Source organism: Acipenser ruthenus, chromosome 53, assembly GCF_902713425.1.
Source record: "Acipenser ruthenus chromosome 53, fAciRut3.2 maternal haplotype, whole genome shotgun sequence".
NCBI lineage: Eukaryota > Metazoa > Chordata > Actinopteri > Acipenseriformes > Acipenseridae > Acipenser > Acipenser ruthenus.
The window spans coordinates 332,501-359,239 of NC_081241.1; the positions used below are offsets into that span (position 1 = coordinate 332,501).

A 26,739-nucleotide genomic window follows, 5' to 3' on the forward strand; every position below is an offset into this window, starting at 1 on the left:
TTGCCTCATCACAGTCTTAAAACTTAAACATTGTCTGTATATTGCCGACTAATAAATCAACTGGTCAATATATGCCTGTGACAGAGATCGAATGATTCTTGGTGTTAGATCTCCCTGTGAGGGCATTTAATTAAATGGCACGACAATTTATTCCATAGGTTAGGTGGAAGTCGGTCATTTAGGAAGGGGGCTGAGCTACGGCACCCAAGCTCAATGACCTGGACGGGAGACGACGTGGTATCTGAGGATTGGAAGAGTGGATGTGCTCGTTAACCTAGGGGTCATGAGCGAGGGTATAAATAGGGGGCGTGGTGTAAGCGATCTGTTCCTTGGTAAATGGTTAGTGTTTTAGCCTACAAGGAGTCTGTGTTGCCGTATTGTGAAACCGTGGGTTTTGTCTTGTTTGTTAATTGTTGTCTGTTTGTTAATAGACTACCAGTTGCACGATCCAGAGCTGTAGTGAAAGCCAGCATTAACCCGGACATCACTTTCACCCCAGGATTCCACAGAGAACTGTATTACACCACTAGCACGTAATATCACTTCACTGTCTTGCGTTTTGTGTTTAGTGTTGGTGTGTGTAAAAACCTGGACTTTTGGTTGCGGGTCAAACCCTGGGATTAAAAATACGAGCGATACACGCCTCTGTATCACTCCAACATAATTATTTACTGATGTTTACCTTCGGGCTCTGGACATTGTCATTTATTAATAAAACACCCTTGCACCTGAAAGCAATTGTCTGTGTGATTAATCTGCTCTGCACTGCACTCAGCTGTATCCACTCACCACTTTGCCACAGTAATGAATTGGCATTAACCCACTGAACGGAATGCAAGTGCTGAATCGCAAACCACATGGCAGTCGAGAGGTACTGTCACAAATCACTGTCTAAGTCTTTTTTTCTTATCAATTCATGTACTTTTCATTCTCTTTGCTTTTTGTCACCATCTGATTGTAAACTTTTTTCACAATTCACTTAATTATGAAACTTTTTTCCAAGTGTGTTTCTTAATTGATGATTTCTATTTAGCACTAACTGGTTGATCTTGTCTTTAGTAAGGATCCCCGTGTAAAATTCACTGACGTTGTCTGCTTTGTTAACTACACACCGGGACCGAATGAAAAATGAGGAATATGTTTGGTTATTAAAAAGTAAGTTTAAGAAAATAGGAAGGATGGAGAACATAATGCAGTAAGAAACAAAGAAGCAAAGAAAGTAAAGTAAATGAACGGGGTAAAAACTGAGAGGGGAAACATTTTAATGTGGATGACATGTTTAAAGTTGAAGAAAATCTGAATCAGAAAACCTGCTCAGTAATAGGAAGAGTGAGCGCTCGGATTTGAAAGGCTGCTCTCTTGCCAGATTGGATTACTTCCCTTCTTTTCTTCTACATTTTTGCATCTTTTGCCATTTAAATGTTTTTGGACTGTTTTTAATATTTTTATAAATTCTTGTGGACTGAGATCAAGGCAGACACGCTGGGCAAGCTGATAGATCACAGAGAACCAGCGCTGCTCTCCTGTTTAGAGACCATTCCTGAAGCAGACTACAGTGCAATGTGGGCTGCTTGCAGTATTTATGGTTATTCCTTTTCTTTTGAGGACAGCAACGCATAAGATCTGAATTGTTTTTTTAATTTATTTATTTCCACAAATTCTGAAGGACTTGGTGCACACAAGCAGTGATTGCAATATGTTTTTGTGTTTTTTTATTTTTTATTTTGGACAATTTATTTTATGAAGTTACTTTTATCTGATTTTTCTTTATTTGTGTTCTTTCGACATGCAATTTCATCCCAGTTTTAATCTGATTCCCTCTATTTAAATTAAAAAATAATTTATTTAAATGACTTACCTATCATGTCTCTCATGTTCGATGCGCGAGGTGTGGCTCCAGATAAAGAACCTGTAAAGAGAAACAGTAGAGGTTAATGGTAAATGTTAAGAACTGTAAGATACTCTGTACAGTACCTGTGGGAAGTATCTTTCCCTCCAAACTTTAACGAGACCTGGAGCCCATAGTTTCTCCACCAGGTGGCGTAGCCTGTCTCTAAGTGGTGAAACGTGTCTTACCGATGTCAGTATAATTAAACATTACAGATATAAAGGCCTGCCTTTGGATGAAAGATTTCCATTACACGAGAGTAGATGTTAAAACTTCATGCTGAGTTGAACTCGGCTCTCGCCAAGATAAGCACCAACCAAGACGTAGCTTTACAGTAAACTAATGTGACCCATCTGTGTCTCCATCCATTTGCGCTTCCTTCCACATGATGATGTAGATATCCTTCTGTCTGGTGTTAATGGCTGAAGTGTAATGCTGGCTCCAGGGATCAGCTTATTTTGCCTCCCTGGCGCATCAGCACACACAACGGCTGCGATGCTGGCTCCGGGGATCAACCACAGTGCGGTCTCCCCAGCGCATCAGCATGATAACCGTCTGGATTGAGCTAAGTAGGGTACATCTCTGGGGTCTTCTAGTGGGCACCTTCCATCCTCAGTGTTTCGTCGTCTAGACCATGACACCTCAAGAGGGCTCGACGGTGATTCTGGCGTCCCAGCATCACCCCCCTCCGTCCCCCACTCAACTCAGCCCAGCTTACTTACCTGTACATCAGCGTTTCTTTCTTTCTATTGTGCTTGAGATCCCAGCCAGAATCTTTCCGTCTCAACCACAGCCAGTTGCTGCTCCTCTCTGCTGCTTCAGATGAGTTCTTCACTGTGCGATGCAACTCTTGGCCACTGAATCTGACGTCTCTGAGAAACCGGGTTGTAGAGTGTGCCACAAATCCTCGACAACCCACTTCCACTGGGTAAACCAGGACTCTCCATCCTCGCTGTTCCGCTTCAGTGGCTAGTTGAGCATACCGCAGTTTCTTCCTCTCATACGCCTCATCTACAGCATCCTCCATGGCACTGTTAACTCTATCAGGTGAACAAGGCGTGCTGATCCAGACCACAAGACAATATCTGGTCGAAGGTTAGTGGTGGCAATCTCAGGTGGAAAAATAAGCCGTTGACCAACATCTGCCAGCATTTTCCAGTCTCTAGCAGCATCCAGTTGTCCTGGGCGAGGATTGGTTTATGTGATTGGAATATGTTTTTGTGTTTTTTTTTTATTTTGGACAATTTATTTTATGAAGTTACTTTTATCTGATTTTTCTTTATTTGTGTTCTTTCGACATGCAATTTTTATCCCCGTTTTAAATGACTTACCTGTGTTGTATCTCATGTTCGATGCCTGAGGTGTGGATCTAGATAAAGAACCTGTAAAGAGAAACAGTAGAGGTTAATGGTAAATGTTAAGCACTGTAAGATACTCTGTACAGTACCTGTGGGAAGTATCTTTCCCTCCATACTTTAACGAGACCTGGAGCCCATAGTTTCTCCACCAGGTGGCGTAGTCTGTCTCTAAGTGGTGACACGTGTCTTATCCTGATGTCAGTATAATTAAACATTACAGAGATAAAGGCCTGCCTTTGGATGAAAGAGAACACAGGAACCTTTTTCCCAGTAACTAGGAGGGATGGAGATAGATGGAACCTATTTAGCAACGTTTGCAAACCCCTAAGGCAATCACAAAAAAAATCTGCATAGAGTTAGAGCATCAGAATCAGGTGCACGTGTGGGCAAACAGACTGTCATGGGAACCGACTTCTAAATCACGTTTTTGTGAGCTATTGCAGCGGTTTGCTAATGCTGTCATTTTTGCCCAAGCAATAGCGGCTGTGCACATATTTGCTAAATAGGGCCCACAGATTACACAGTTTAGCAGAATTATGAGGCTTTGCGTGGGCTCCCTCTTGAACTTTCATCTCTTCACAATTTTTCTTTTTCCTGATTTTGTTTTCCCCCTGTCTCTTCATCTCTCTGCTGCAGCCGATTCTTTTCAGCTCGGAGAATCAGCAATCAATGAATGATTGCAATTACAGATGATTTATGAACTGTGATGGGCGCTTCAGGCCCGATGACTGTGATGGGCGCTCAGGGCCTGTGAAAGATAAATTTGACATGAGGCCTCGTCCATGGGTGATCGATGGCTACCTTTGCAAGGCTGGCTGGAAAAGCATGAACAGTTCCATGCATCCCAGTGCCGCAGATAGGAAGTGTCTATGCCGCGCCCCCCCCCAATAAGACGAGGCCAACAAACCATGAATAGAAAATAATAAATGATTAACGCATCCCACAGTGGCGACTGCCTCCTACCCCCCAAATATTAAATGAATTATGAAAATCAAAATCAAAATGTTATTTCAGCAATTCTTAAGGAGGGGTTGTGAAAAATTATGCAAGTGCAAAATTCAAAATATATGTTTTCTGCAAATAACAATGTTGGGGAATAATTTGTTGCATGTGTTTGACTTCACTTAACTAATTCGCAAACAATCTAACATCCAATTTAAATACTATTTACTCCTATTTAGAGGGAGCTTAGCGCTCACTATGCTTTGTTTAAATTAACTTTAGTTCTAGTTGTTAAGAGCAGTGCAAGAACTGAAAAAAAATACATACCGTCTTAAATACACAGATATTATTAAATGTGTATCAATTAATAAACACCTGAGTCTCAACACATTCCCTCTCAGATGTCTGCAGCTACAGAGGAAGCTGCTGTTCCAATAAGCTCTCAGTTTCAGATACTAGTTCACCAGGGGCCGGTTGTACTAACCAGATCAAAAAACAGGATCGGATCCGGGCTCACTGGAGCCGGATCATGAAAAGGCGTTGTACTAAGCGGACCAGGATCAAGCTCCACTGATCCGACATCCTGATCTGATCCTGGAGCTGCGCAGCCTTAACTAGAGAAACTGACCAATGAGAAGCGAGTATGCGTGACGCAGAGATTGAAGATTCTGAATGTCAGAAAACGAAGTGCGTTTAATTTAAACGACATGAATCAGAAGCAACTACTGTACATGCATAATTTAAAACTTCAGCGACTCTATAAAAACAGATCGAGTATATTAATACCAGTATCTTTTTGTGGTTTTGTTTTGTTTAAATTCTAAAAATGTTTTAATAAATGTTACAGTAATCACGGCCGTGTGTATTTTCTGACGGACACAGAGATGTTTCACAGCGGTAAAGCCTCCATGCACACAAACATGTAGCTGCAGCGTCGCTTCAGGGCAAATTATCAACACATTTTGAGCAAATGTAATCAAGTGCTGAGAGACAGCTGCAGACAGGGGGAGATTGAGGCTGTGAAAAGATAAACTGAAGTTACTGAGAAAAAAGGAATTGGGGGGGATGATATGCATTAAAAAAAACTACAACGTTAAATCTAATTATTGATTTAATTGTAACCGATAACATGAGAATGCCAGTATGACTTTGTCAGCACAGAACACGTAGAAATAATATTTATGAAACCTCATTACGCAGTCAGGTATATTTTTTTCTGTAGCTATACGGTGAAAACAGAAATGTCAGATATAGCTAAACACAACTAATATTGTACAAAGTTTTTTTTTTCTAATTGATATTTTCTTAATATAGTCCTGTTACAGCTACTTTTAAATGCATTGCTGCTTAATGTTTTCTAAAACGTTAAATGATCTCCGTTTCAATCAGTTTAGTTCCTCAATTTTTCAAAAGTGGGATCAAGTTCTGATCCTGCTCAAAAGCAAGATCAGATTTGAACTCAGATTGAGCTCTGATCCGTTTAGAACAACGCAACTAGGATCAAGATCAACATCTGAGCCCGGATCCGGGATCGGATCCCTTTAGAACAACCGGGCCCAGATGCTGGTGGCACGGATGGTGTAGCTGTGCCTGGAGCGCTCAGTCTCTCTGAGTCCTGAGATTTCTTCCTACACACCATTTACAGAACGCAGTGTAACCTGAGTGGGCGGGGCCATTCACCAGGATCCAGCATAAGAGATATGACTGACAGCCCTGTACTGCAAGTAGCTCCTATCTTTAGCCTTGGATAGGAACATTGTGACAGGCTAGGTGTAAGGGTGACGTCAGGCCAGAAAGGAGTACGCAGACAGACAGTACTGCTGGGCTTGAAACTGAAATGCAATGGCTGCGCTCAGTACATTTATTGCAAAATAAAAGGTTTAAACAAAAAACAGGACACAGCACTTTAGGCCAAAATAAATAGACAAACAAAAACGGATTAACACTAAACAAACAGTGGACAAACAGACAAACAAACACGGTGAGTAAAAATACTGAAATTTTCCTTTGTTTAACTTTTTATTTTCTCCTTCTCCATGCTCGTTCTCCACTCACCAAACACACAACCCCAAGTGAGTAAAACGTGCATCTATATATACTGTTGTGCCGGGATTCAATTACTAATTAATTATTCACTTGAATCCCAGCACGTGAACTAATTCTGTGCAACCTCGTGCTCACATATTATTAAATACTTTAAATGCACGTGAAGCGATGTGCAATCCCCTTGCCTAAATACAATTATACATTTTAAACACTCGTGCTCATTACCCACATTATATCCTGTGTACCAACTACAATACACCAACATTAACACACGCAACATACAACATAAAACACAAAAATACACACAGGGGTAGGGCACAGTACCACAAACAGACACAAAGGCTTTTATTTAAACAGCCCCCCTTAGCTTGGAGATTGGTCGTGCCTCCATGTGTCAAGAGCCACCTGCACAGTTTGCATTCCACTTTGTTTGGGCTGGACTCAAACCGTAAACCACACGGTAGTCGAGAGGTACGTACGTGTCTTATATTGATGTCGGTATTATTAGCTTGTTACAGATACAAAGAATGCCTTTCTTTGGATGAAAAAGGGCACAGGAACATTTCCCAGTAACTGGGGGGGGGGGGGAGGTTGGAGAGTTCACAGCTTACCAGAATCAGTTGGCTTATCATTGGCTCCATATTGACAGTCCATTTCTTCTTCCTCATTGTCCTCTTCACTCTTCATCTGTGTGATCATGTCACTGATGTAGCAGCTTTCTTCATTCTTTTTCACCATCCTGTCTATCTTCTCCAGTAGCTCAGTGACCTGGGTGCAATCACTCTTTTCCTTGTTGTTGAAGGCGTGATAACGGCCCCCACACTTCTCAACAAGCTCCCGGAGCTCCTTGCTGGCTCCCTGAACGAACTCCTCAATCGTCTTATCTTCCAGTTTGTCCTTATGGCTGAAAAGGACCATCATGTATCTCTTAGCTTCTGCTCCAAACCTCCTCAGGATTGTCTCCACTGTTCTCTTGTCTTCATCTGTGAATCGGCCCACCTCAATCACCAGGAGAATAGCGTGGGGTCCCGGGGCAGACAGAGCAATGCACTCCACAGCCTCTGTGCTAAAGGCTGGAGTGTCGACCACAGCAACACGTCTCCCAGAAACAACTACTTCTCTCTTCTCACATTCTTTTGTAACTGAGGAGATGCTGGTTTTTGAAGTAAATGCCCTTTTGCCCAAGATGGTGTTTCCTGAGGCACTTTTCCCAACTCCAGTCTTCCCAACCAGCACTATCCTCAACTCAGGGGTGTTTCCATGCGCATCTAAAGAAGAAATGAAAAGGGGTTTCTAATTAAATATATCATTTGTGTGATTGACAGAAATAGAATATGTTAACCACACACTATTGTACCAAAACTGAACCTAAAAACAGGCGATATACCAGTATTATTATTGGTACCACTACTTTTTAATGGTAACCTGCCCCTTCTGGACATACATACTTGCTGCCACATCCCTGAGCTCCTTTTTGTCCAGGATGGTGTTTCCTGAGGCACTTTTCCCAACTCCAGTCTTCTCAACCAGGACCCTCTTCAACTCTGGGGAACTGCCTGGGGTTGTCTTTCCATGTGCTTCTAAAGAAAAAAAAAAAGAAGTTTCTAATTACATATATTTATGTGATTGGCATATTTAAATGCCTAAATAATGGGTGCATAACAATTCATCCCAGCAACAATTTGAAAAAATCTCCACAACTGTTCTTGTGAAACGTACATATCTTCTGAATATCTGACTGTGACAGGGAACCGGGTCGCTGGTTCCTGTACAAGTGTGTACCTGTGAAAAATCAGCTGCGATGTGCAGTTGGAGACATGTTGCTTAGCAACCAGTTGAGTGGCGGGCTTGCCCTGAGCTAAAGTGATCGGGAGGTCTGGATTGGCTGGGGGCGTGCCTGGGGATGCTGCGCAGAGCTGAAAAAGCAGCTGCGCTACAGATCGGGGCTGCTGCAAGGCCATTGCTGTACAGGCGGGTGCTGAGTGAGAGTGTTTACATCGGGAGGTAAGTGTCCGCTCTGCATGAACTACTACTACGGAGCCCTTTAACTGCAAGACGGGGCCTGTGAAGGCGATTGACCAGCCAGGACCGTCGGAATGGCCCGGAGTCGCTGGGAGGCCAGCACTTCAGAAACAACACAACAGAAGTAGGTCAGCTTAGGGGAGGTGAATCCCAAACCAGTATAGAGAGGGTTACCGTAGAGTAGTAGGTTCCTGGAGCGGGACGTTCCTTTTAGAGAGACTAGCGCTCGTCATGTTGTGTGGCAAACTTATTTTTAGCTTTTGTTTTTATTTCTTTATTAAATGTGACACTAGGTCTACCGTCGCTGGTACCCTAGTGTCAGCTCGGTGTTAAAATTAAATCTGCAGGCCTGAGCAGTGTATCAACACCCATGCTCTGTGTCTATCAGTATTTTCCAGTGACTACCCACACATGTATATGTATAATATATATATATATATATATATATATATATATATATATATGTATAAATAAATAAAATGTGAGACCGTATATACATTGTTAAGTTAACATTTTAAAAACCCTTATTGCATTATTTATTTTACACAGCTTGAGACCCAAGCACGTGTAAAGGCAACAGAAGCACTTCTGAAATGTCCTTACAAAATCATTTTAACTCTTAGCGGTCGATTTATTCAGCACATCTCAGGCACGTCAATTCCAATTTATTTTCATTTTTCACAGTAAAACAGGTTTAAAAGGCACTGCATATCAACTGGACACTCAGTACTGCATCTCCAGCCCCGCCCCACCCCTTGTTCACTGTATTTTTTACATACCTCTACATAGTCGTGCATACTGATAAATCATCTCCTGATCACTCGTTTTATCACCAAACTCCTCAATAATGCGATCCAAGTCATTATTTTATTACTATAAACATCTAAAAAAAAAAAGCTCTGCAAATGTATGCGATATTCTTTGAGCGCTGGATGCAGTAGCAGCTATCTTGTTTGTTTATGTCCGTGTTATCTATGTGGTACCGGGGCAATCTGTATTCATGATACGCCCCTTTTGTCAGCTCCTATCAGTCTCACTCGGCCATTGAATGGTTTTCTCATTTTTCTCTGGAGAAAAAAGGACTAGAGACCTGTTTTCTATGTCTTTGTGATTATTGGACTGGAAAGGGAAAATTGCAATGTCGGACCTAGGACCGCAAAGGGTTAAATGACTTACCCGTCTTGTCTCTCATGTTCGATGCGCGAGGTGTGCCTCCAGATAAAGAACCTGTAAAGAGAAACAGTAGAAGTTAATGGTAAATGTTAAGCACTGCAAGACACTCTGTACAGTACCTGTGGTGTTTGGTGGGAAGTATCTTTCCCTCCATACTTTAGCGGGGCCTGGTGCCAGTAGTTTCTCCACCAGGTGGCGTAGTCTGTCTCCAAGTGGTGACATTGCTTTTTTTGGCGTAGTCGGCAGGATCTAGGTGTTAAATCCACACCAGGGCAGGGTCAACAGGTGGTAGCACCTCCAGAAGCGGTAACCATGGTGATGCCCATGTTTATGGGAGCTCCATGGATCCTGATATTAACGGGGATAGGTAGTGAAGTAAAATTTGGAGACTGGCAGGCACAGCTACAGACAATGTTGAGATTGCAAATGTTAGATGAGGGACAGAAGGAAGATTTTATCATTCATGCTTTAGAAGGGGATGCAAGGAGGGAGGTGTTACTTTTAGTACCTACAGCTGGGGCCACAAGTGCTCAAGTATTGGAGGTCTTAGAGAAGTTTTATGGAGATAGGATTGTTGTAGCTAAGTTGAGAACTCAATTTTTTTTGCAGACAAAATAGTGATGAGACTGTGGGGGCTTTCACCCTCCGGCTCCTAGAACTGTTTGCTAGGTTGCAGAGGCGGGATCCAGAGGGACCGGCCTGGAACGATGCAGTGCTGAGAGACCAGTTCCTGTTGGGCCTTCGGGATGGACAACAAGAGCTTCGACTATAGTTACTGCATAATCCAGAAAAGTTTTCAAAGGAGTCAATGGAAGGATGGGACGATGGGATCTCCTTTGCCATTCAGAAAACTCTCAGCCTGAAGCCGACGCTAGACAGAGAGAATTTGAAGCAGGAGCTGCTCCAGGAAACCACAGGGCAGGTGATACAGCTGACTAAAGCTGTAATGGAGGAAATGTGTGCCCAGTTCCAGCGCTTAGCACCAGAACCCCCAGTAAGACCTATCAAACCCCCAGAGAGCTTGACAGATACAGGATGTTATCGACCTCCCCCACATTTTGCCCCTTGCTTTCAATGGAACACCCAAGGGCAGCCCATTTGTCATCAGTGCAATCAAGTTGGCATATAGCTCATAAATGCCCACAGCTCCACGTACAAGCCCCACCATTAAACAAACACCCAGTCACTGTAGTGCAAATGACTTGGGGGACCTGCAAATAGCAGGGTGGGATAACAGCCCTCAATATTGGGAAGATGACCAAGTGTGGAAAATGAGATAAATGGGCATAAAGTTCCAGGTGTGCTGGACACTGGTTCGCAAATAACTCTTTTAAGCAAGTCTTTTTTTTCAGAAGTGGCTTGGAGACTTACCTGTGAAGCACTCTGCGGACCTAGAGTGGCTTTCCCTATGGGCAGCTGTAACAGGGGAGATCTGTGCTGACAGTCTGGCACATGCGTGGTTCTGCAGGAAGAGGGCAGCAGCCTTGAAAGATCTGCCTCTCAGTCATGGCGATGACACAGAGAGGTGGGGAAGATGGTGTGTTGGCTTTCCCTCTCTCTGAGTTGGTGAGAGGCGGGCCTTGTTGGATTGCTCAGCCCATAAGTACTGCACTTGGTTATGCATTTGCGTGGCCATGATTTGGAATACACAGAGATGCTGGCCGAGAAGGTCAGTGTAAACATAGATCAGGCAGGAACGCCAGTGGTTGGAGCGAGTGACCAAAATAGGCAAGCATGGCTGAGGAAGACAGCCAGCCTAGAGAAAGAAAATAAATTGTTACATATCTGAGGGAACGTGTTTAAGCAGCACCTTTATTTTGTAGTTTTATTACTGTGTTTTATTTTCCCTTTTCTTTCACTTTTTGTTTTATTATTTCAGAGCACCTGTGAGTGTTCCAGCATTGAACTGTTTACCTGTGCTGGTAACCCTGTGGTCTTGATTACCGTTACCGGTGTCGTAGGAAATAAGTTGACCAGGAAAAAATTTGATCGCGCAAGCACAGTAAGGCAAAAGTAGACAAAAGTAAGGCGGGGCTACAGTTTGATTAAAGGGGAGGTTCATTGCATGGCTTTTTATTTTTATCTGGCCATTTTATTTACTAGACTGTGTAAGTTGGTGCGTGTTCGTGCCACTGTCTTTTCGTATGATCTTTAAAATGTGTGATCGACGACTCTTTATAAGGGAAAATGTTTTAAATCCCTGTCTTTTTATGTTTCTATAACATCGTTGTCATTCAGATGTAGTTTATGTGTGATCGCAGAGATTTATTTATATATTAAATTATTTTACACGTCAAAATGTTGGTCAATCTTTAATCAAAATTAAAATGTTTTAGTAAACTGATGACATGCTGCATCCATCATATTAGTATGACAAGGTCCTATTTTTACATTTTAATATTAGTATAGTTGTAACTTTACTACAGTTTAGATGTGGCAAAACATAGGCCTACCACTGCCATTTAATGCAGAAAGAAGCAAAGAAAGTAAGTAAAGGGACGGGGTAAAAATGGAGAGGGGAAACATTTTAATGTGGATGACGTGTTTAAAGATGAAGAAAATCTGAATCAGAAAACCTGCTCAGTAATAGGAAGAGTGAGCGCTCGGATTTGAAAGACTGGTCTCTTGCCTGATTGGATTACTTCCCTTCTTTTTCAACATTTTTGGATCTTTTGAGGTTTTAAATGTTTTTGTATGTTTTTAATATTTTTATAAATCCTTGTGGATTGAGATATTTGCAGTAGATTTGCTTTTTCTTTTGTTTTTTTCTTTGTCTCTTTTTGAAAGCGCTCGTGACCAGGCAGACACTCTGAGGAAGCTGATAGACAGATCACAGAGAACCAGCGCTGCTCTCCTGTTTAGAGACCATTCCTGAAGCAGCCTACAGTGCAATGTGGGCTGCTTGCAGTATTTATGGTTATTCCTTTTCTTTTGAGGACAGCAACGCATAAGATCTGATTTTTCCCCCACAAAATCTGAAGGACTTGGTGCACACAAGCAGTGATTGCAATATGTTTTTGTGTTTTTTTTTTTATTTTGGACAATTTATTTTATGAAGTTACTTTTATCTGATTTTTCTTTATTTGTGTTCTTTCTACACGCAAGTTTTATCCCAGTTTTAAATTACTTACCTGTGTTGTATCTCATGTTCGATGCCTGAGGTGTGAATCTAGATAAAGAATCTGAAAAGAGAAACAGTAGAGGTTAATGGTAAATGTTTAGAACTGTAAGATACTCTATAAAGTACCTGTGGGAAGTATCTTTCCCTCCAAACTTTAACGAGACCTGGTGCCCGTAGATTCTCCACCAGGTGGCGTAGTCTGTCTCTAAGTGGTGACACGTGTCTTATCCTGATGTCAGTATAATTAAACATTACAGATATAAAGGCCTGCCTTTGGATGAAAGATTTCCATTACACAAGAGTAGATGTTAAAACTTCATGCTGAGTTGAACTCGGCTCTCGCCAAGGTAAGCACCAACTAAGACGTAGCTTTACAGTAAACTAATGTGATCCATATGTGTCTCCATCCATTTACGTTTCCTTCCATATGATGATGTAGATATCCTTCTGTCTGGTGTTAATGGCTGAAGTGTAATGCTGGCTCCAGGGATCAGCTTATTTTGCCTCCCTGGCGCATCAGCACACACAACGGCTGCGATGCTGGCTCCGGGGATCAACCATAGTGCGGCCTCCCCAGCGCATCAGCATGACAACCGTCTGGATTGAGCTAAGTAGGGTACATCTCTGGGGTTTTCAAGTGGGCACCTTCCATCCTCAGTGTTTCGTCGACTAGCCCACGACACCTCAAGAGGGCTCGACGGTGATTCTGGCGTCCAAGCATCACCCCCCTCCGTCCCCCACTCAACTCAGCCCAGCTTACTTACCTGTACATCAGCGTTTCTTTCTTTCTATTGTGCTTGAGATCCCCAGCCAAAATCTTTCAGTCTCAACCACAGCCAGTTGCTGCTCCTCTCTGCTGCTTCAGATAAGTTCTTCACTGTGCGACGCAACTCTTGGCCACTGAATCCGACGTCTCTGAGAAACCGGGTTGTAGAGTGTGCCACAAATCCTCGACAACCCACCTCCACTGGGTAAACCAGGACTCTCCATCCTCGCTGTTCCGCTTCAGTGGCTAGTTGAGCATACCGCAGTTTCTTCCTCTCATACGCCTCATCTACAGCATCCTCCATGGCACTGTTAACTCTATCAGGTGAACAAGGCGTGCTGATCCAGACCACAAGGCAATATCTGGTCGAAGGTTACTGGTGGCAATCTCAGGTGGAAAAATAAGCCGTTGACCAACATCTGCCAGCATTTTCCAGTCTCTAGCAGCTTCCAGTTGTCCTGGGCGAAGATTGGTTTTAACACCTTTTTTGGTGGTTGCTCTCCTGGGCGGAGGAATGTTGTCTTTTGTGTGTAATGTGTAAGAGAACACAGGAACCTTTTTCCCAGTAACTAGGAGGGAGGTAGATAGATGGAACCTATTTAGCAACGTTTGCAAACCCGTAAGGCAATCACAAAAAAAAAAAAATCTGCAAAAAGTTAACGCATCAGAATCAGGTGCACGTGTGGGCAAACAGACTTTCTTGTCAAGAGACCCAACTTATAAATCACGTTTTTGTGCGTTATTGCAGCGGTTCGCTAACGCTGTCATTTTTCCCTGAGCGATAGCGGCTGTGCACATATTTGCTAAATGGGGCCCAGAGAGTACACAGCTCAGCAGAATTGAGGCTTTGCATGGGCTCCCTCTTGAACTTTCATCTCTTCACAATTTCTTTATCCTGATTTTGTTTTCACCGTCTCTTCATCTTTGCTGCAGCTGATTCTTTTCAGCTCGGAGAATCCGCAATGAATGAATGATTGCAATTACAGATGATTTATGAACTGTGATGGACGCTCAGGGCCCGATGACTGTGATGGGCGCTCAGGGCCTGTGAAAGATAAATTTGACATGAGGCTTCGTCCATGGGTGCTCGATGGCTGTCTGTGTTAGGCTAGCTGGAAAAGCATGAACAGTTCCATGCATCCCAGTGCTGCAGAGAGGAAGTGGCTACGGGCCACCTCCCCCCAATAAGACGAGGCTGCAAAACCATGAATGGAAAACAATAATAAATGATTAACGCACCCCATAGCTTACCAGACTTGCTCGGCTTATCATTGGCTTGCTCTTCAATGTCCATTTCTTCACAAATGAGCTCTTTGCTCTTCCTCATTTTTTTCACCTGTCTGATCATCTCACTGGTGTAGTAGCTTCCTTCATTCTCTTCCACCATCCTGTCTATCTTTTCCAGTAGCTCAGTGACCTGGGTGCGATCGCTCATGTTCTTGTTGTTGAAGGCGTGATAACGGCACCCACACTTCTCAACAAGCTCCCGGAGCTCTTTGCTGGCTCCCTGAATGAACTCCTCAATCGACTTCTCTCCTAGTTTGTCCCGGTTGGTGAAAAGGACCATCGTGTATCTCCCAGCTCCATCTCCATATCTCCTCAGGATTGTCTCCACTGTTCTCTTGTCTTCACCTGTGAATCGGCCCACCTCAATCACCAGGAGAATAGCATGGGGTCCTGGGGCAGACAAATGCATTGCTCTTTCTTCATTGACTTCATCCAGAGAGAGGTCTGTGCCAAAGGCTGGAGTGTCGACCACAACAACACGTCTCCCAGAAACCTCTCCTTCTCTCTTCTCACATGCTTTTGTAACCGAGGAGTCACTGGCTTGTGATTTAAACTCCTTTTTGCCCAGGATGGTGTTTCCCGAGGCACTTTTCCCAACTCCAATCTTCCCAACCAGCACCATCCTCAACGCAGGGGAACTGCCTGTCTTTCCATGCACGTCTAAATAAAAAAAAAGAAAAGAGGTTTCTGATTACATATATAACTTGTGTGATTGGCATATTTAGATGCCCAAATAATGGGTGTACAACAATTCATTCCAGTGACAATTTGTCCTGGCAACAATTAGAAAAAAATCCCTGCAAGTGCTCTTGCAAAACTTGCATCTCTTCTGAATATCTGGCTGTGACAGAAATATAATGAGTTCTGGTTGTAAATCTCCCTCTCAACCTGTGAGGGCACTAAGTAGCGAAAGGGAAAGGCTTTGGACAGGTTGGCCTGACATTTCATTCCCTGGGTCGGGAGGTCAGTCAGCCTGGAAAATTGCAAGACACTGATGCAGGAATGTATTGACCTGGAAGGTAAACGAGGTAGCAGCTGCAGGCAATAAAGTCGGCTGCAATCGTTTACCAAGGCGTCATGCATGATCGCATAAAAGGGGCCCGAGAATTGTAAATCTTCTCCTTCGCTTTGGTTTCAGAGAAACGAGGAGACTGGAAGGATCGGGAGATATCCCCAAAATAAAATAAAGAGTTTGTGAGTTTTGTTGGTATTTTCTGTTTAGTAACTGTCTGTGCTTTTTTTGTTAAATAGCACTAGACAGGGGTCAGCACAATGCCGGATCACCACAGCACTTGTTTTTCACCAATAGCACGTAATATATTATATTTCACCACAAGCACTGAGAGCACTCACTTTGGACCTGTGATCGTGTGTGTGTCTAATTGTGTGTGTTTTGTACCGTGTTTATTGTTTGCGGGATTGCAACCCTTTTTCATTAATGTGTAATACACATTGCTGTGCATTGCCAGCTCATTATTGTTTTCAGGTTGGTCATCAGACACTTGTATTTCTAATCATTAAAACCCTCATTTCACCCGTACTTGGTTGTCTGTTTGTTACTGGAAATACTGCATCCGCACTGCACCTGATATACACCTGCTACCAATCTACCACTTTCGCCCAATTTTTTATTTATTTTATTCATTTTTTTTGTCCCTTAGCACTAATTGGTTGATCTCGTCTTTAGTAAGGATCCCCGTGTAAAATTCACTGACGTTGTCTGCTTTGTTAACTACACACCGGGACCGAATGAAAAATGAGGAATAGGTTTGGTTATAAAAAAGGTAGTTTAAGAAAATAGGAAGGATGGAGAACATAATGCAGTAAGAAACAAAGAAAGTAAAGTAAAGGAACGGGATAAAAACTGAGAGGGGAAACTTTTTAATGTGGATGACTTGTTTAAAGATGAAGAAAATCTGAATCAGAAAACCTGCTCAGTAATAGGAAGTGAGCGCTCGGGTTTGAAAGACTGCTCTCTTACCAGATTGGATTACTTCCCTTCTTTTTCAACATTTTTGGATCTTTTGAGGTTTTAAATGTTTTTGTATGTTTTTAAATATTTTTATAAATCCTTGTGGACTGAGATATTTGCAGTAGATTTGCTTTTTCTTTTGTTTTTTTCTTTGTCTCTTTTTGAAAGCGCTCGTGACCAGGCAGACACTCTGGGGAAGCTGATAGACAGATCACAGAGAACCAGCGCTGCTCTCCTGTTTAGAGACCATTCCTGAAGCAGCCTACAGTGCAATGTGGGCTGGTTGCAGGATTTATGGTTATTCCTTTTCTTTCGAGGACAGCAACACATAAGATCTGAATTTTTTTAAAAAATTATTTCCACAAATTCTGAAGGACTTGGTGCACACAAGCAGTGATTGGAATGTTTTTTTTTTATTATTTTGGACAATTTTTTTTAAACAGTTATTTTTATCTCATTTGTTTCTTTATTTGTGTGTTCTTTCGATATGCAATTTTCATACTAGTTTTAACCTGATCCCGTCTATTTAAATTTTAAAAATCAATTATTTAAATTACTTACCTGTGTTGTCTCTCATGTTCGATGCCTGAGGTGTGGATCTAGATAAAGAACCTGTAAAGAGAAACAGTAGAGGTTAATGGTAAATGTTAAGAACTGTAAGACACTCTGTACAGTACCTGTCAGAATTATCTTTCCCTCCAAACTTTAACGAGACCTGGTGCCCGTAGTTTCTCCACCAGGTGGCATAGTCTGTCTAAGTGGTGACACGTGTCTTATCCTGATGTTAGTATAATTAAACATTACAGCTATAAAGGCCTGCCTTTGGATGAAAGATTTCCATTACACGAGAGTAGATGTTAAAACTTCATGCTGAGTTGAACTTGGCTCTCGCCAAGATAAGCACCAACTAAGACGTAGCTTTACAGTAAACTAATGTGACCCATCTGTGTCTCCATCCATTTGCGCTTCCTTCCATATGATGATGTAGATATCCTTCTGTCTGGTGTTGATGGCTGAAGTGTAATGCTGGCTCCAGGGATCAGCTTATTGCCTCCCTGGCGCATCAGCACACACAACGGCTGCGATGCTGGCTCCGGGGATCAACCACAGTGCGGCCTCCCCAGCGCATCAGCATGACAACTGTCTGGATTGAGCTAAGTAAGGTACATCTCTGGGGTCTTCAAGTGGGCACCTTCCATCCTCAGTGTTTTGTCGTCTAGCCCACGACACCTCAAGAGGGCTTGACGGTGATTCTGGCGTCCCAGCATCACCCCCCTCCGTCCCCCACTCAACTCAGCCCAGCTTACTTAACTGTACATCAGCGTTTCTTTCTTTCTATTGTGCTTGAGATCCCCAGCCAAAATCTTTCCGTCTCAACCACAGCCAGTTGCTGCTCCTCTCTGCTGCTTCAGATAAGTTCTTCACTGTGCGACGCAACTCTTGGTCACTGAATCCGACGTCTCTGAGAAACCAGGTTGTAGAGTATGCCACAAATCCTCGACAACCCACTTCCACTGGGTAAACCCGGACTCTCCATCCTCGCTGTTCCGCTTCAGTGGCTAGTTGAGCATACCGCAGTTTCTTCCTCTCATACGCCTCATCTACAGCATCCTCCCATGGCACTGTTAACTCTATCAGGTGAACAAGGCGTGCTGATCCAGACCACAAGACAATATCTGGTCGAAGGTTAGTGGTGGCAATCTCAGGTGGAAAAATAAGCCTTTGACCAACATCTGCCAGCATTTTCCAGTCTCTAGCAGCTTCCATTTGTCCTGGGCGAGGATTGGTTTTAACACCTTTTTTGGTGGTTGCTCTCCTGGGCGGAGGAATGTTGTCTTTTGTGTGTAATGTGTAAGAGAACACAGGAACCTTTTTCCCAGTAACTAGGAGGGAGGTAGATAGATGGAACCTATTTAGCAACGTTTGCAAACCCGTAAGGCAATCACAAAAAAAAAAATCTGCATAGAGTTAGCGCATCAGAATCAGGTGCACGTGTGGGCAAACAGACTTTCTTGTCAAGAGACCCAACTTATAAATCACGTTTTTGTGCGTTATTGCAGCGGTTCGCTAACGCTGTCATTTTTCCCTGAGCGATAGCGGCTGTGCACATATTTGCTAAATGGGGCCCAGAGAGTACACAGCTCAGCAGAATTGAGGCTTTGCATGGGCTCCCTCTTGAACTTTCATCTCTTCACAATTTCTTTATCCTGATTTTGTTTTCACCGTCTCTTCATCTTTGCTGCAGCTGATTCTTTTCAGCTTGGAGAATCCGCAATGAATGAATGATTGCAATTACAGATGATTTATGAACTGTGATGGACGCTCAGGGCCCGATGACTGTGATGGGCGCTCAGGGCCTGTGAAAGATAAATTTGACATGAGGCTTCGTCCATGGGTGCTCGATGGCTGTCTGTGTTAGGCTAGCTGGAAAAGCATGAACAGTTCCATGCATCCCAGTGCTGCAGAGAGGAAGTGGCTACGGGCCACCTCCCCCCAATAAGACGAGGCTGCAAAACCATGAATGGAAAACAATAATAAATGATTAACGCACCCCATAGCTTACCAGACTTGCTCGGCTTATCATTGGCTTGCTCTTCAATGTCCATTTCTTCACAAATGAGCTCTTTGCTCTTCCTCATTTTTTTCACCTGTCTGATCATCTCACTGGTGTAGTAGCTTCCTTCATTCTCTTCCACCATCCTGTCTATCTTTTCCAGTAGCTCAGTGACCTGGGTGCGATCGCTCATGTTCTTGTTGTTGAAGGCGTGATAACGGCACCCACACTTCTCAACAAGCTCCCGGAGCTCTTTGCTGGCTCCCTGAATGAACTCCTCAATCGACTTCTCTCCTAGTTTGTCCCGGTTGGTGAAAAGGACCATCGTGTATCTCCCAGCTCCATCTCCATATCTCCTCAGGATTGTCTCCACTGTTCTCTTGTCTTCACCTGTGAATCGGCCCACCTCAATCACCAGGAGAATAGCATGGGGTCCTGGGGCAGACAAATGCATTGCTCTTTCTTCATTGACTTCATCCAGAGAGAGGTCTGTGCCAAAGGCTGGAGTGTCGACCACAACAACACGTCTCCCAGAAACCTTTCCTTCTCTCTTCTCACATGCTTTTGTAACCGAGGAGTCACTGGCTTGTGATTTAAACTCCTTTTTGCCCAGGATGGTGTTTCCCGAGGCACTTTTCCCAACTCCAATCTTCCCAACCAGCACCATCCTCAACTCAGGGGAACTGCCTGTCTTTCCATGCACGTCTAAATAAAAAAAAGAAAAGAGGTTTCTGATTACATATATAACTTGTGTGATTGGCATATTTAGATGCCCAAATAATGGGTGTACAACAATTCGTACCTGCGACAATTTGTCCTGGCAACAATTAGAAAAAAAATCCCTGCAAGTGCTCTTGCAAAACTTGCATCTCTTCTGAATATCTGGCCCAATGTTTTTTTTTTTTTGTCCCTTAGCAGGAGTTGATAGAAAAAGTATATATGTTAACCACACACTATTGAACCAAAATGAATGTAAAACAGGACTCTAGTACGGTAACCATGGTATGCCCATGTTTATGGGAGCTTGATGGATCCCGAAGTTAAAGGGGATAGGTAGTGAAGTAACATTTGGAGACTGGCAGACACAGCTACAGACAATCAGTGCATTTACATGAGCATAAGAATTCTTAATTCCGATATGAAAAGTTATGTAAACGCAGTTTTCGGAAAATGTATCTGAACACTCCAAAAGTTAGTTTTCGGAAAACAGCACCTAGATTAAATTCTGAAAACTAACAAAATGTATGTCATGTAAACACACTTTTCGGAAAACTTATTCCAATAGCGTACTGCACATGTGCAAACTTTGACCTTCATTCCTGCACATGGTTTTAGAAAACAGAGAAAATAATAATAATCTGTAGTCAGTCTGCATGCATCCATTTGTCTAGTTAGGGATAAAGTAATACATTTGTTAAAGTCTGTATGTATTTGTTAATAGCCCATACTGAAGCAGCAAATGTTTTCCAGCTTTAAAATGACGTAATAATTTAAAAGTCTACAAAAGAAACTGGTAATATAGAACAGGATGAGCTGTTGGAAAGGCTGATTGCACATTGTGGGGAATCTGAATAGAGGTATAGGATAGTAATCTTTGAATTTAAGACCTGACACTTCGATAAAGCACTATATTGGATTGGTCTCTGTTCTATCGCAGAAATGTATGATCTTCAAATTGTACTTAGGCTACTACAGTACTTTGCATGCGAAAATATACTGTGTTTTCCAAAAACTTCAATCCATGTATACAGTTGAATGCTAATTAGATTTTCTATCTTTAATCATGTAAACACAGAAAAGTGACGTTTTAAGAAAATCAGTTTTCTGATTCAGTTTTGTCATGTAAACGTACTGAATGTTGCTAGATGAGGGACAGAAGGTAGATTTTATCATTCGTGCTTTAGAAGGGGATGCAAGGAGGGAGGTATTGGCACCTACAGCTGGGGCCACGAGTGCTCAAGTATGGGAGGTCTTACAGAAGTTATATGGAGATAGAGTTGTTGTAGCTAAGTTGAGAGGTCAATTGTTTAGGTGCAGATAAAATAGTGATGAGACTATGGGGGCTTTCACTCTCCGGCTCCGAGGACTGTTTGCTAGGTTGCAGTGGCAGGATCCAGAGGGACTGCTCCGGAACAATGCAATGGAGTAGAACACCCAATACTGTAGCTCAGCAAAAAGATGCTACCTCGGGAGTGCAACTACTCTGTAGTCGAAAAGGAGTGTCTGGCCATTAAATGGGCTACTCACTCTTTACGATACTACCTGCTGGGGCACTCATTTGATCTCGTCACAGACCACACCCCACTCAAGTGGTTAAGCACAATGAAGGACAAACCATCAAAATGCAGATTATTTTTCCCAGGAGGGGGGAGTAATGGGAGAGATAGATTCAGCCGATTGTTCCTTTGGCTCCACTCTAAGCAGTGAGATATGTGACAGAAATACAATGAGTTTTGATTGTAAATCACCCTCCCGACCTGTGAGGGCGCTAAGCAGCGAAAAAGGAAGTCTTTGGACGGGCTGGCCTGACAGTTCTTTCCCCGGGTCGGTAAGTCAGTCAGTCTGGAAGAAGGCGAGACTCTGTTGCAGGAACGTATTGACCCGGAAGGGAAACGACGTAGCAGCTGCAGAGAGTAGAGACAGCTGCAGTCGTTTACCAAGGGGTCATGTGTGACAGCATAAAGGGGACTGAGAATCACAAATCTTTTCCTTTGCTTGGTTCAAAGAGATAAGAAACTGGAAGGACCGGAAAAAATCCCTAATAATCTGTGAAAGAGTTTGTGAGTGTTTTGTTTGTTTTTTTCGCTGTTAGTAATTGTCTTTTGTTTTTGTAAATCACTAGATGGCTAACACGTCTCCGGAGCTGTCACCTTGGGCCAGCACTACCCGGAACAACACTGCACCACAGTCACTGTTTGATTGTTATCACCCACCACGAGCACTACTGCACGCACCAGGACTGGTGACTGTTTATGTATTATTGTGGGGCAAATAACGTGTATTATTATTTGGTCTGCAAACCATTTATTATCATTTCCTTCTGTGCTCTACACATTGGTGTGTATTGCCGGAGGAATATTGTTTGGTCGCCAGACCGGGAGTTCACAAATAAAAAGAACCCCTTTTCCAAAATGGATTACAGTTTTCTTTGTGTGATTATTTCTGCACTGCATCACCTCTGCAACTGTTTCTAATCAGCAGCCACTTTGCCACAATTCCTTGTAAAAAAAGAAGCTTCTTTTGAATTGCAGAGTTATCTAGTTTACATTACATAAATATAAACACTGATAAACTTTGATTAGCGTTCCTCCAGTTCACATCAGTCTAGAGACAAACGCATTTGAATAACGTTTAAAATGGAAAATTAAGGAACGCACCTTTAACCCCTGTCACAATTCACACAATTCACCTGCTCCCTCACCTCTCCTTCATGCTCCCTGCTGCATCCTACCTCCTCCATTTTCCCTGCTATCTCTCCTCCTTGCTCCCTCCTCCCTGCTCTCTCTATTCTCCCTCTTCCATGCTCCCTCCTCAATGCTCCCTCCTTCCAGCTCTATGCTCCCTCCTCTTTATTCCCTCCTCTATCCTCCCTGCTATTTTATAGACAAGTATATTTAGAATGTGATGTTTAAGATTGATAATCAATAGATTTGTTACTTGAGATTTATTTCTGACTTTGGAGAAGTTCTCTCTTTTTATTTTTCTGTCTTCAATAAACTGCTGCTATTAAATTCTCTTGCTGCTTGATTGTTTTGTTCATTATAATTCCTCGATCTTCTCAAACTTCTTCAATTGGAACCAATCAAACGCAGCTCTGCATACAATTACAGTTCACTTAATGTTCCTACAGGGTATGTGTTGCCATTTTACCCACTCAGACCCCTTGCTTACTAAATATCTTCAATAGAATATCATCCACTCTTCAAATATCTGTCTAATATTTTAATGAGCAATCCATCCCACAAGTGCAGTGATACTGCAATATACATTTACTACCAGCACAGGATGACTGGGAGGGATAGCTGTTCATTTTACCCCACAACTGGTTTCACATGCATTGTACATGTATTAAAAGATGGGATGATTATCTATTCAGGGATACCAAGATATTTAGGGAGAGAAAGGTCTGAGTGGAAAAACAGGCAACAAATGCCCCTCCCCCAGTCATTCTGCATGAATTCATCTGAACCAATACTTGTTGGAGAGGAGTGTAGATTAATGGCTTCACAATTACTAATAAATAATAATAATTGCTGCCCTCAAGCTCCACCCCTCCCTGTTCTGTAGTGTTAGCTCTTCTCACAATGGAGTGACACATCTTTCAATCAAATGTTTCAGTGAAAACAGACTTGCATTTTAAAAACTCAGCTCTGTTCCTTGGCTCTGGAGCCTGCAGACTGTAAACTGCAACTTCATTCACTGGGCAGAAAAAAAGAGAGAAACAAAGAATGTTTTTTTTTTTAATGTGTGAATCCCTCCGTCTCTGTTTGAATGCTATTGTGTTGTTGTCTCATGTAATGTCTTTAGAAACTCTCTTCCTTCCTGCTCTCATCACTTGGGATGTCACTGTAAATGAGGTGGGGCTTTTCAACCTGGGGAAATCATTTGAAATAAAACATCTGCAGTATTCACACTCCCTGTGCCTTCGTCCATGCTCTCTCCTCCCTGCTCCATGCTTCCTCCACCCTGCTCCCTGCTCTCTCCTCCATTTACCATCCTCCCTGCTCTTTCTTCCCTGCTGCCTCCTTTCTTCCTCCTCCCTGCTGCCTCCCACTCCTCCCTCCTCCCTCCTCCCTCCTCCCTGCTGCAATATTCATATAGCCAGCAATCTGCAAGAGGTCTTTATTGATGTCTTGCAAGTCCTGTCCCTCCTCAAGCCGTGGTCTATTTCAGAAATCTCTAACAAAGGAATCTATTTCACACCAACCTGTTGTGGTTATTTTGACTAATTCCCCCTTGCAGAAGTCCTCAATATGGTCTTTAAGTTCAGATACAGCTTTCCTCACAGCCCCAAAAGAGATGTCTGTATTGACAGTAACGCTGGGTAAGTCTCCAGCTTCAGGAGGGGCACAGAGAGACTGGAAATTCTACAACAGGAAAGTGGAGAAAAGGAGTTTTCAGTGAAACAGAATGGGGTCCAAAACATTCCTGGGGAAAAGCAAGGATTCATTCAATTGGAGGGGTTTGTCTGAAACCGTCTCAGTTATGGACTTGAGATTTTCTAACAAGCAGTGATGTTACCTGTAGAAAATGGATGTGATCCTCTGTCTCTGAAAGCTGTTTCAGCTCAGCGTTTCTCCTCCTTAGCTCAGCAATCTCCTGCTCCAGTTTCTTCATGCGTCCTTCAGCCTGATTCAATGCAGCCTTCTCGTTAGCTCCAATCAGCTCAATAACCTCAGTGTGGATCTTCTCAATGGATCGGATCAGCTCAGTAAAGATCTTCTCACTTTCCTTTATTTCTATGCATGCAGATCTCTGAGTGAAAGAACACAGTAGAGGAGACATGGTTAGAATTGATATCAAAAACACATCAGGCATAGACAGTAAACTTCTGTAGATGTGTTCCAGTCCATCTGTTAATAACACTATGTAACACAATTTTTGTTCCTGGGTAGTAAGTGTTATTTCCAAATTGCTTATGCCTCAAAAGTATAGAAAATGGCTGTTATTCCCCACAAACTTTGCTTTTGTGACCAGGACAGTGATATTTTGAAATGTACCTATTTCCAATGAGAAAACGGGCAAATGTGTGTCTTTTCGTTCACATAAAGTCAGAAAAAAACAACATATGAATCCAAATTAACATGTATTTATACTAAAGTAATACAAAAATGACTACAAAAGATTTAGAAGTGAGTAGTTTTTCGAGATTTACGATTATACTGTAAATCACTTTCACGAATCAGCCCCCAAATGTAGTCTCCTATCATGTTCTCGTTATACTGTCCTTGGTAGCGGCGTTCAAAGTCCAGTATATCCTGGTGGAAGCGCTCGCCTTCCTCCTCCGAGTACGCTCCCATGTTCTCCTTGAATTTATCAAGATGAGCATCAAGGATATGGACTTTGAGGGACATCCTACAGCCCATTGTGCCGTAGTTCTTCACCAGAGTCTCAACCAGCTCCACATAGTTTTCGGCCTTGTGATTGCCCAGGAAGCCCCGAACCACTGCGTCAAAGCTGTTCCAAGCCACTTTCTCCTTACTAGTGAGCTTCTTGGGGAATTCATTGCACTCCAGGATCTTCTTTATCTGTGGTCCTACGAAGACACCGGCTTTGACCTTTGCCTCAGACTGCTTAGGGAAGAAGTCTTGAAGGTACTTGAAGGCTGCCGACTCCTTATCTAGAGCTCTGACAAATTGTTTCATAAGTCCCAATTTGATGTGCAGTGGTGGCATCAGCACCTTCCGGGGGTCCACCAGTGGCTCCCACTTGACGTTGTTCCTCCCCACAGAGAACTCTGTCCGCTGTGGCCAGTCCCGCCTGTGGCAGTGCGCCTTGGTGTCCCTGCTGTCCCAAAGGCAAAGATAGCAGGGAAACTTGGTAAAACCGCCTTGGAGACCCATCAGGAATGCCACCATTTTTAAGTCTCCTATGACCTTGATGCCATCTCAGAAAAATGCAGATATGTATCCACTTAGGCCCCTCTATTTATACTACTATTTATATTACTGGAAAGTTCTAGAAAGTTCTAGAAGTTACTCCAAGTTTACTCAGCACTGAATCTGGTATGTTCTGGAAAATAGGTAAATTTCAAAATATCACTGTCCTGGTCACAAAAGCAAAGTTTGTGGGGAATAATAGCCATTTTCTATACTTTTGAGGCATAAGCAATTAGGAAATAACACTTACTACCCAGGAACAAAAAAAAATTGTTACACGGTGTAATAATAATAATAATAATAATAATAATAATAATAACCCCCTCTTGTCAATACCCACTTTCAGTGACTCCACAGCCTGTTTCAGCTCCTCCACGTCTTTCAGTCTCTCCTGGATTCTCTGTTGTATTTCTGTCTGTGTCTCTCCCAGCTGCTTCTGTGTAGAAACACAGTGACACAGTGACATTTCTGATGGGGCATTGAGTGATACCCTGTCACACCCAACACATGCCTGTTTAAGTATGCTATTGAAACTGACAGAATCAATTTAGTTTATATATATTTTATGTTTTCTTGTCCCCTTACCTCTTTACAATGTGTGCAATAATTCTGAGTCAAATATATTTTGCTCTTCAGTTCTAGTTGCAAGCCACAGACATCTGTAGCACAGGCTAGATCAGACAACATGTGTGTATAATAGTAAGATACAACACCATCTAGTGCACCGCTGCCAGAAATACAAAAAGACACTTGATCCACAGTAGCTGTCCACTAGATGGTACTGTTTCATACTAGTAACAGTGAATGATGGCTGATCTAGCATGTGTTACATGTTTGTTTTGTTAAGCACCTAGGAAACTGAAGCAGCTTTCTCTTTAATGGATATTTAGGGCTTTTGATTTCATGTTTTAAATCAATAAACACAGATTGCACACGCTTGTGAGATTTAAAACGAGATTACAATTAGAAACGGAGGGTTGTTCTTGCCCGTGGGATTTAAAGCTATATTAC

The 26,739-nt window shown here is 42.7% G+C and overlaps 1 protein-coding gene across 8 annotated transcripts in view; it reads right to left on the minus strand.

Annotated features, from left to right (window-relative positions):
* Positions 1 to 26,739, minus strand: part of LOC117432616 (uncharacterized) — a 119,783-nt gene that overhangs the window by 1,371 nt on the left and 91,673 nt on the right. For 2 of the 8 annotated variants that reach the window (XM_059016466.1, XM_059016470.1), the window contains 12 exons: positions 26,069 to 26,164; positions 24,371 to 24,604; positions 24,057 to 24,216; positions 19,127 to 19,834; positions 17,137 to 17,187; positions 14,556 to 15,263; positions 12,561 to 12,611; positions 9,433 to 9,483; positions 7,683 to 7,814; positions 6,846 to 7,502; positions 3,220 to 3,270; positions 1,859 to 1,909 (listed from right to left, as the gene is read on the minus strand). In XM_059016466.1, the coding sequence (XP_058872449.1) occupies positions 1,859 to 1,909; positions 3,220 to 3,270; positions 6,846 to 7,502; positions 7,683 to 7,814; positions 9,433 to 9,483; positions 12,561 to 12,611; positions 14,556 to 15,263; positions 17,137 to 17,187; positions 19,127 to 19,834; positions 24,057 to 24,216; positions 24,371 to 24,604; positions 26,069 to 26,164 (2,950 nt within the window). The remainder of the gene's footprint in view (positions 1 to 1,858; positions 1,910 to 3,219; positions 3,271 to 6,845; positions 7,503 to 7,682; positions 7,815 to 9,432; positions 9,484 to 12,560; positions 12,612 to 14,555; positions 15,264 to 17,136; positions 17,188 to 19,126; positions 19,835 to 24,056; positions 24,217 to 24,370; positions 24,605 to 26,068; positions 26,165 to 26,739) is intronic. The other 6 variants (XM_059016467.1, XM_059016468.1, XM_059016471.1 and 3 more) reach the window with 6 other exon arrangements.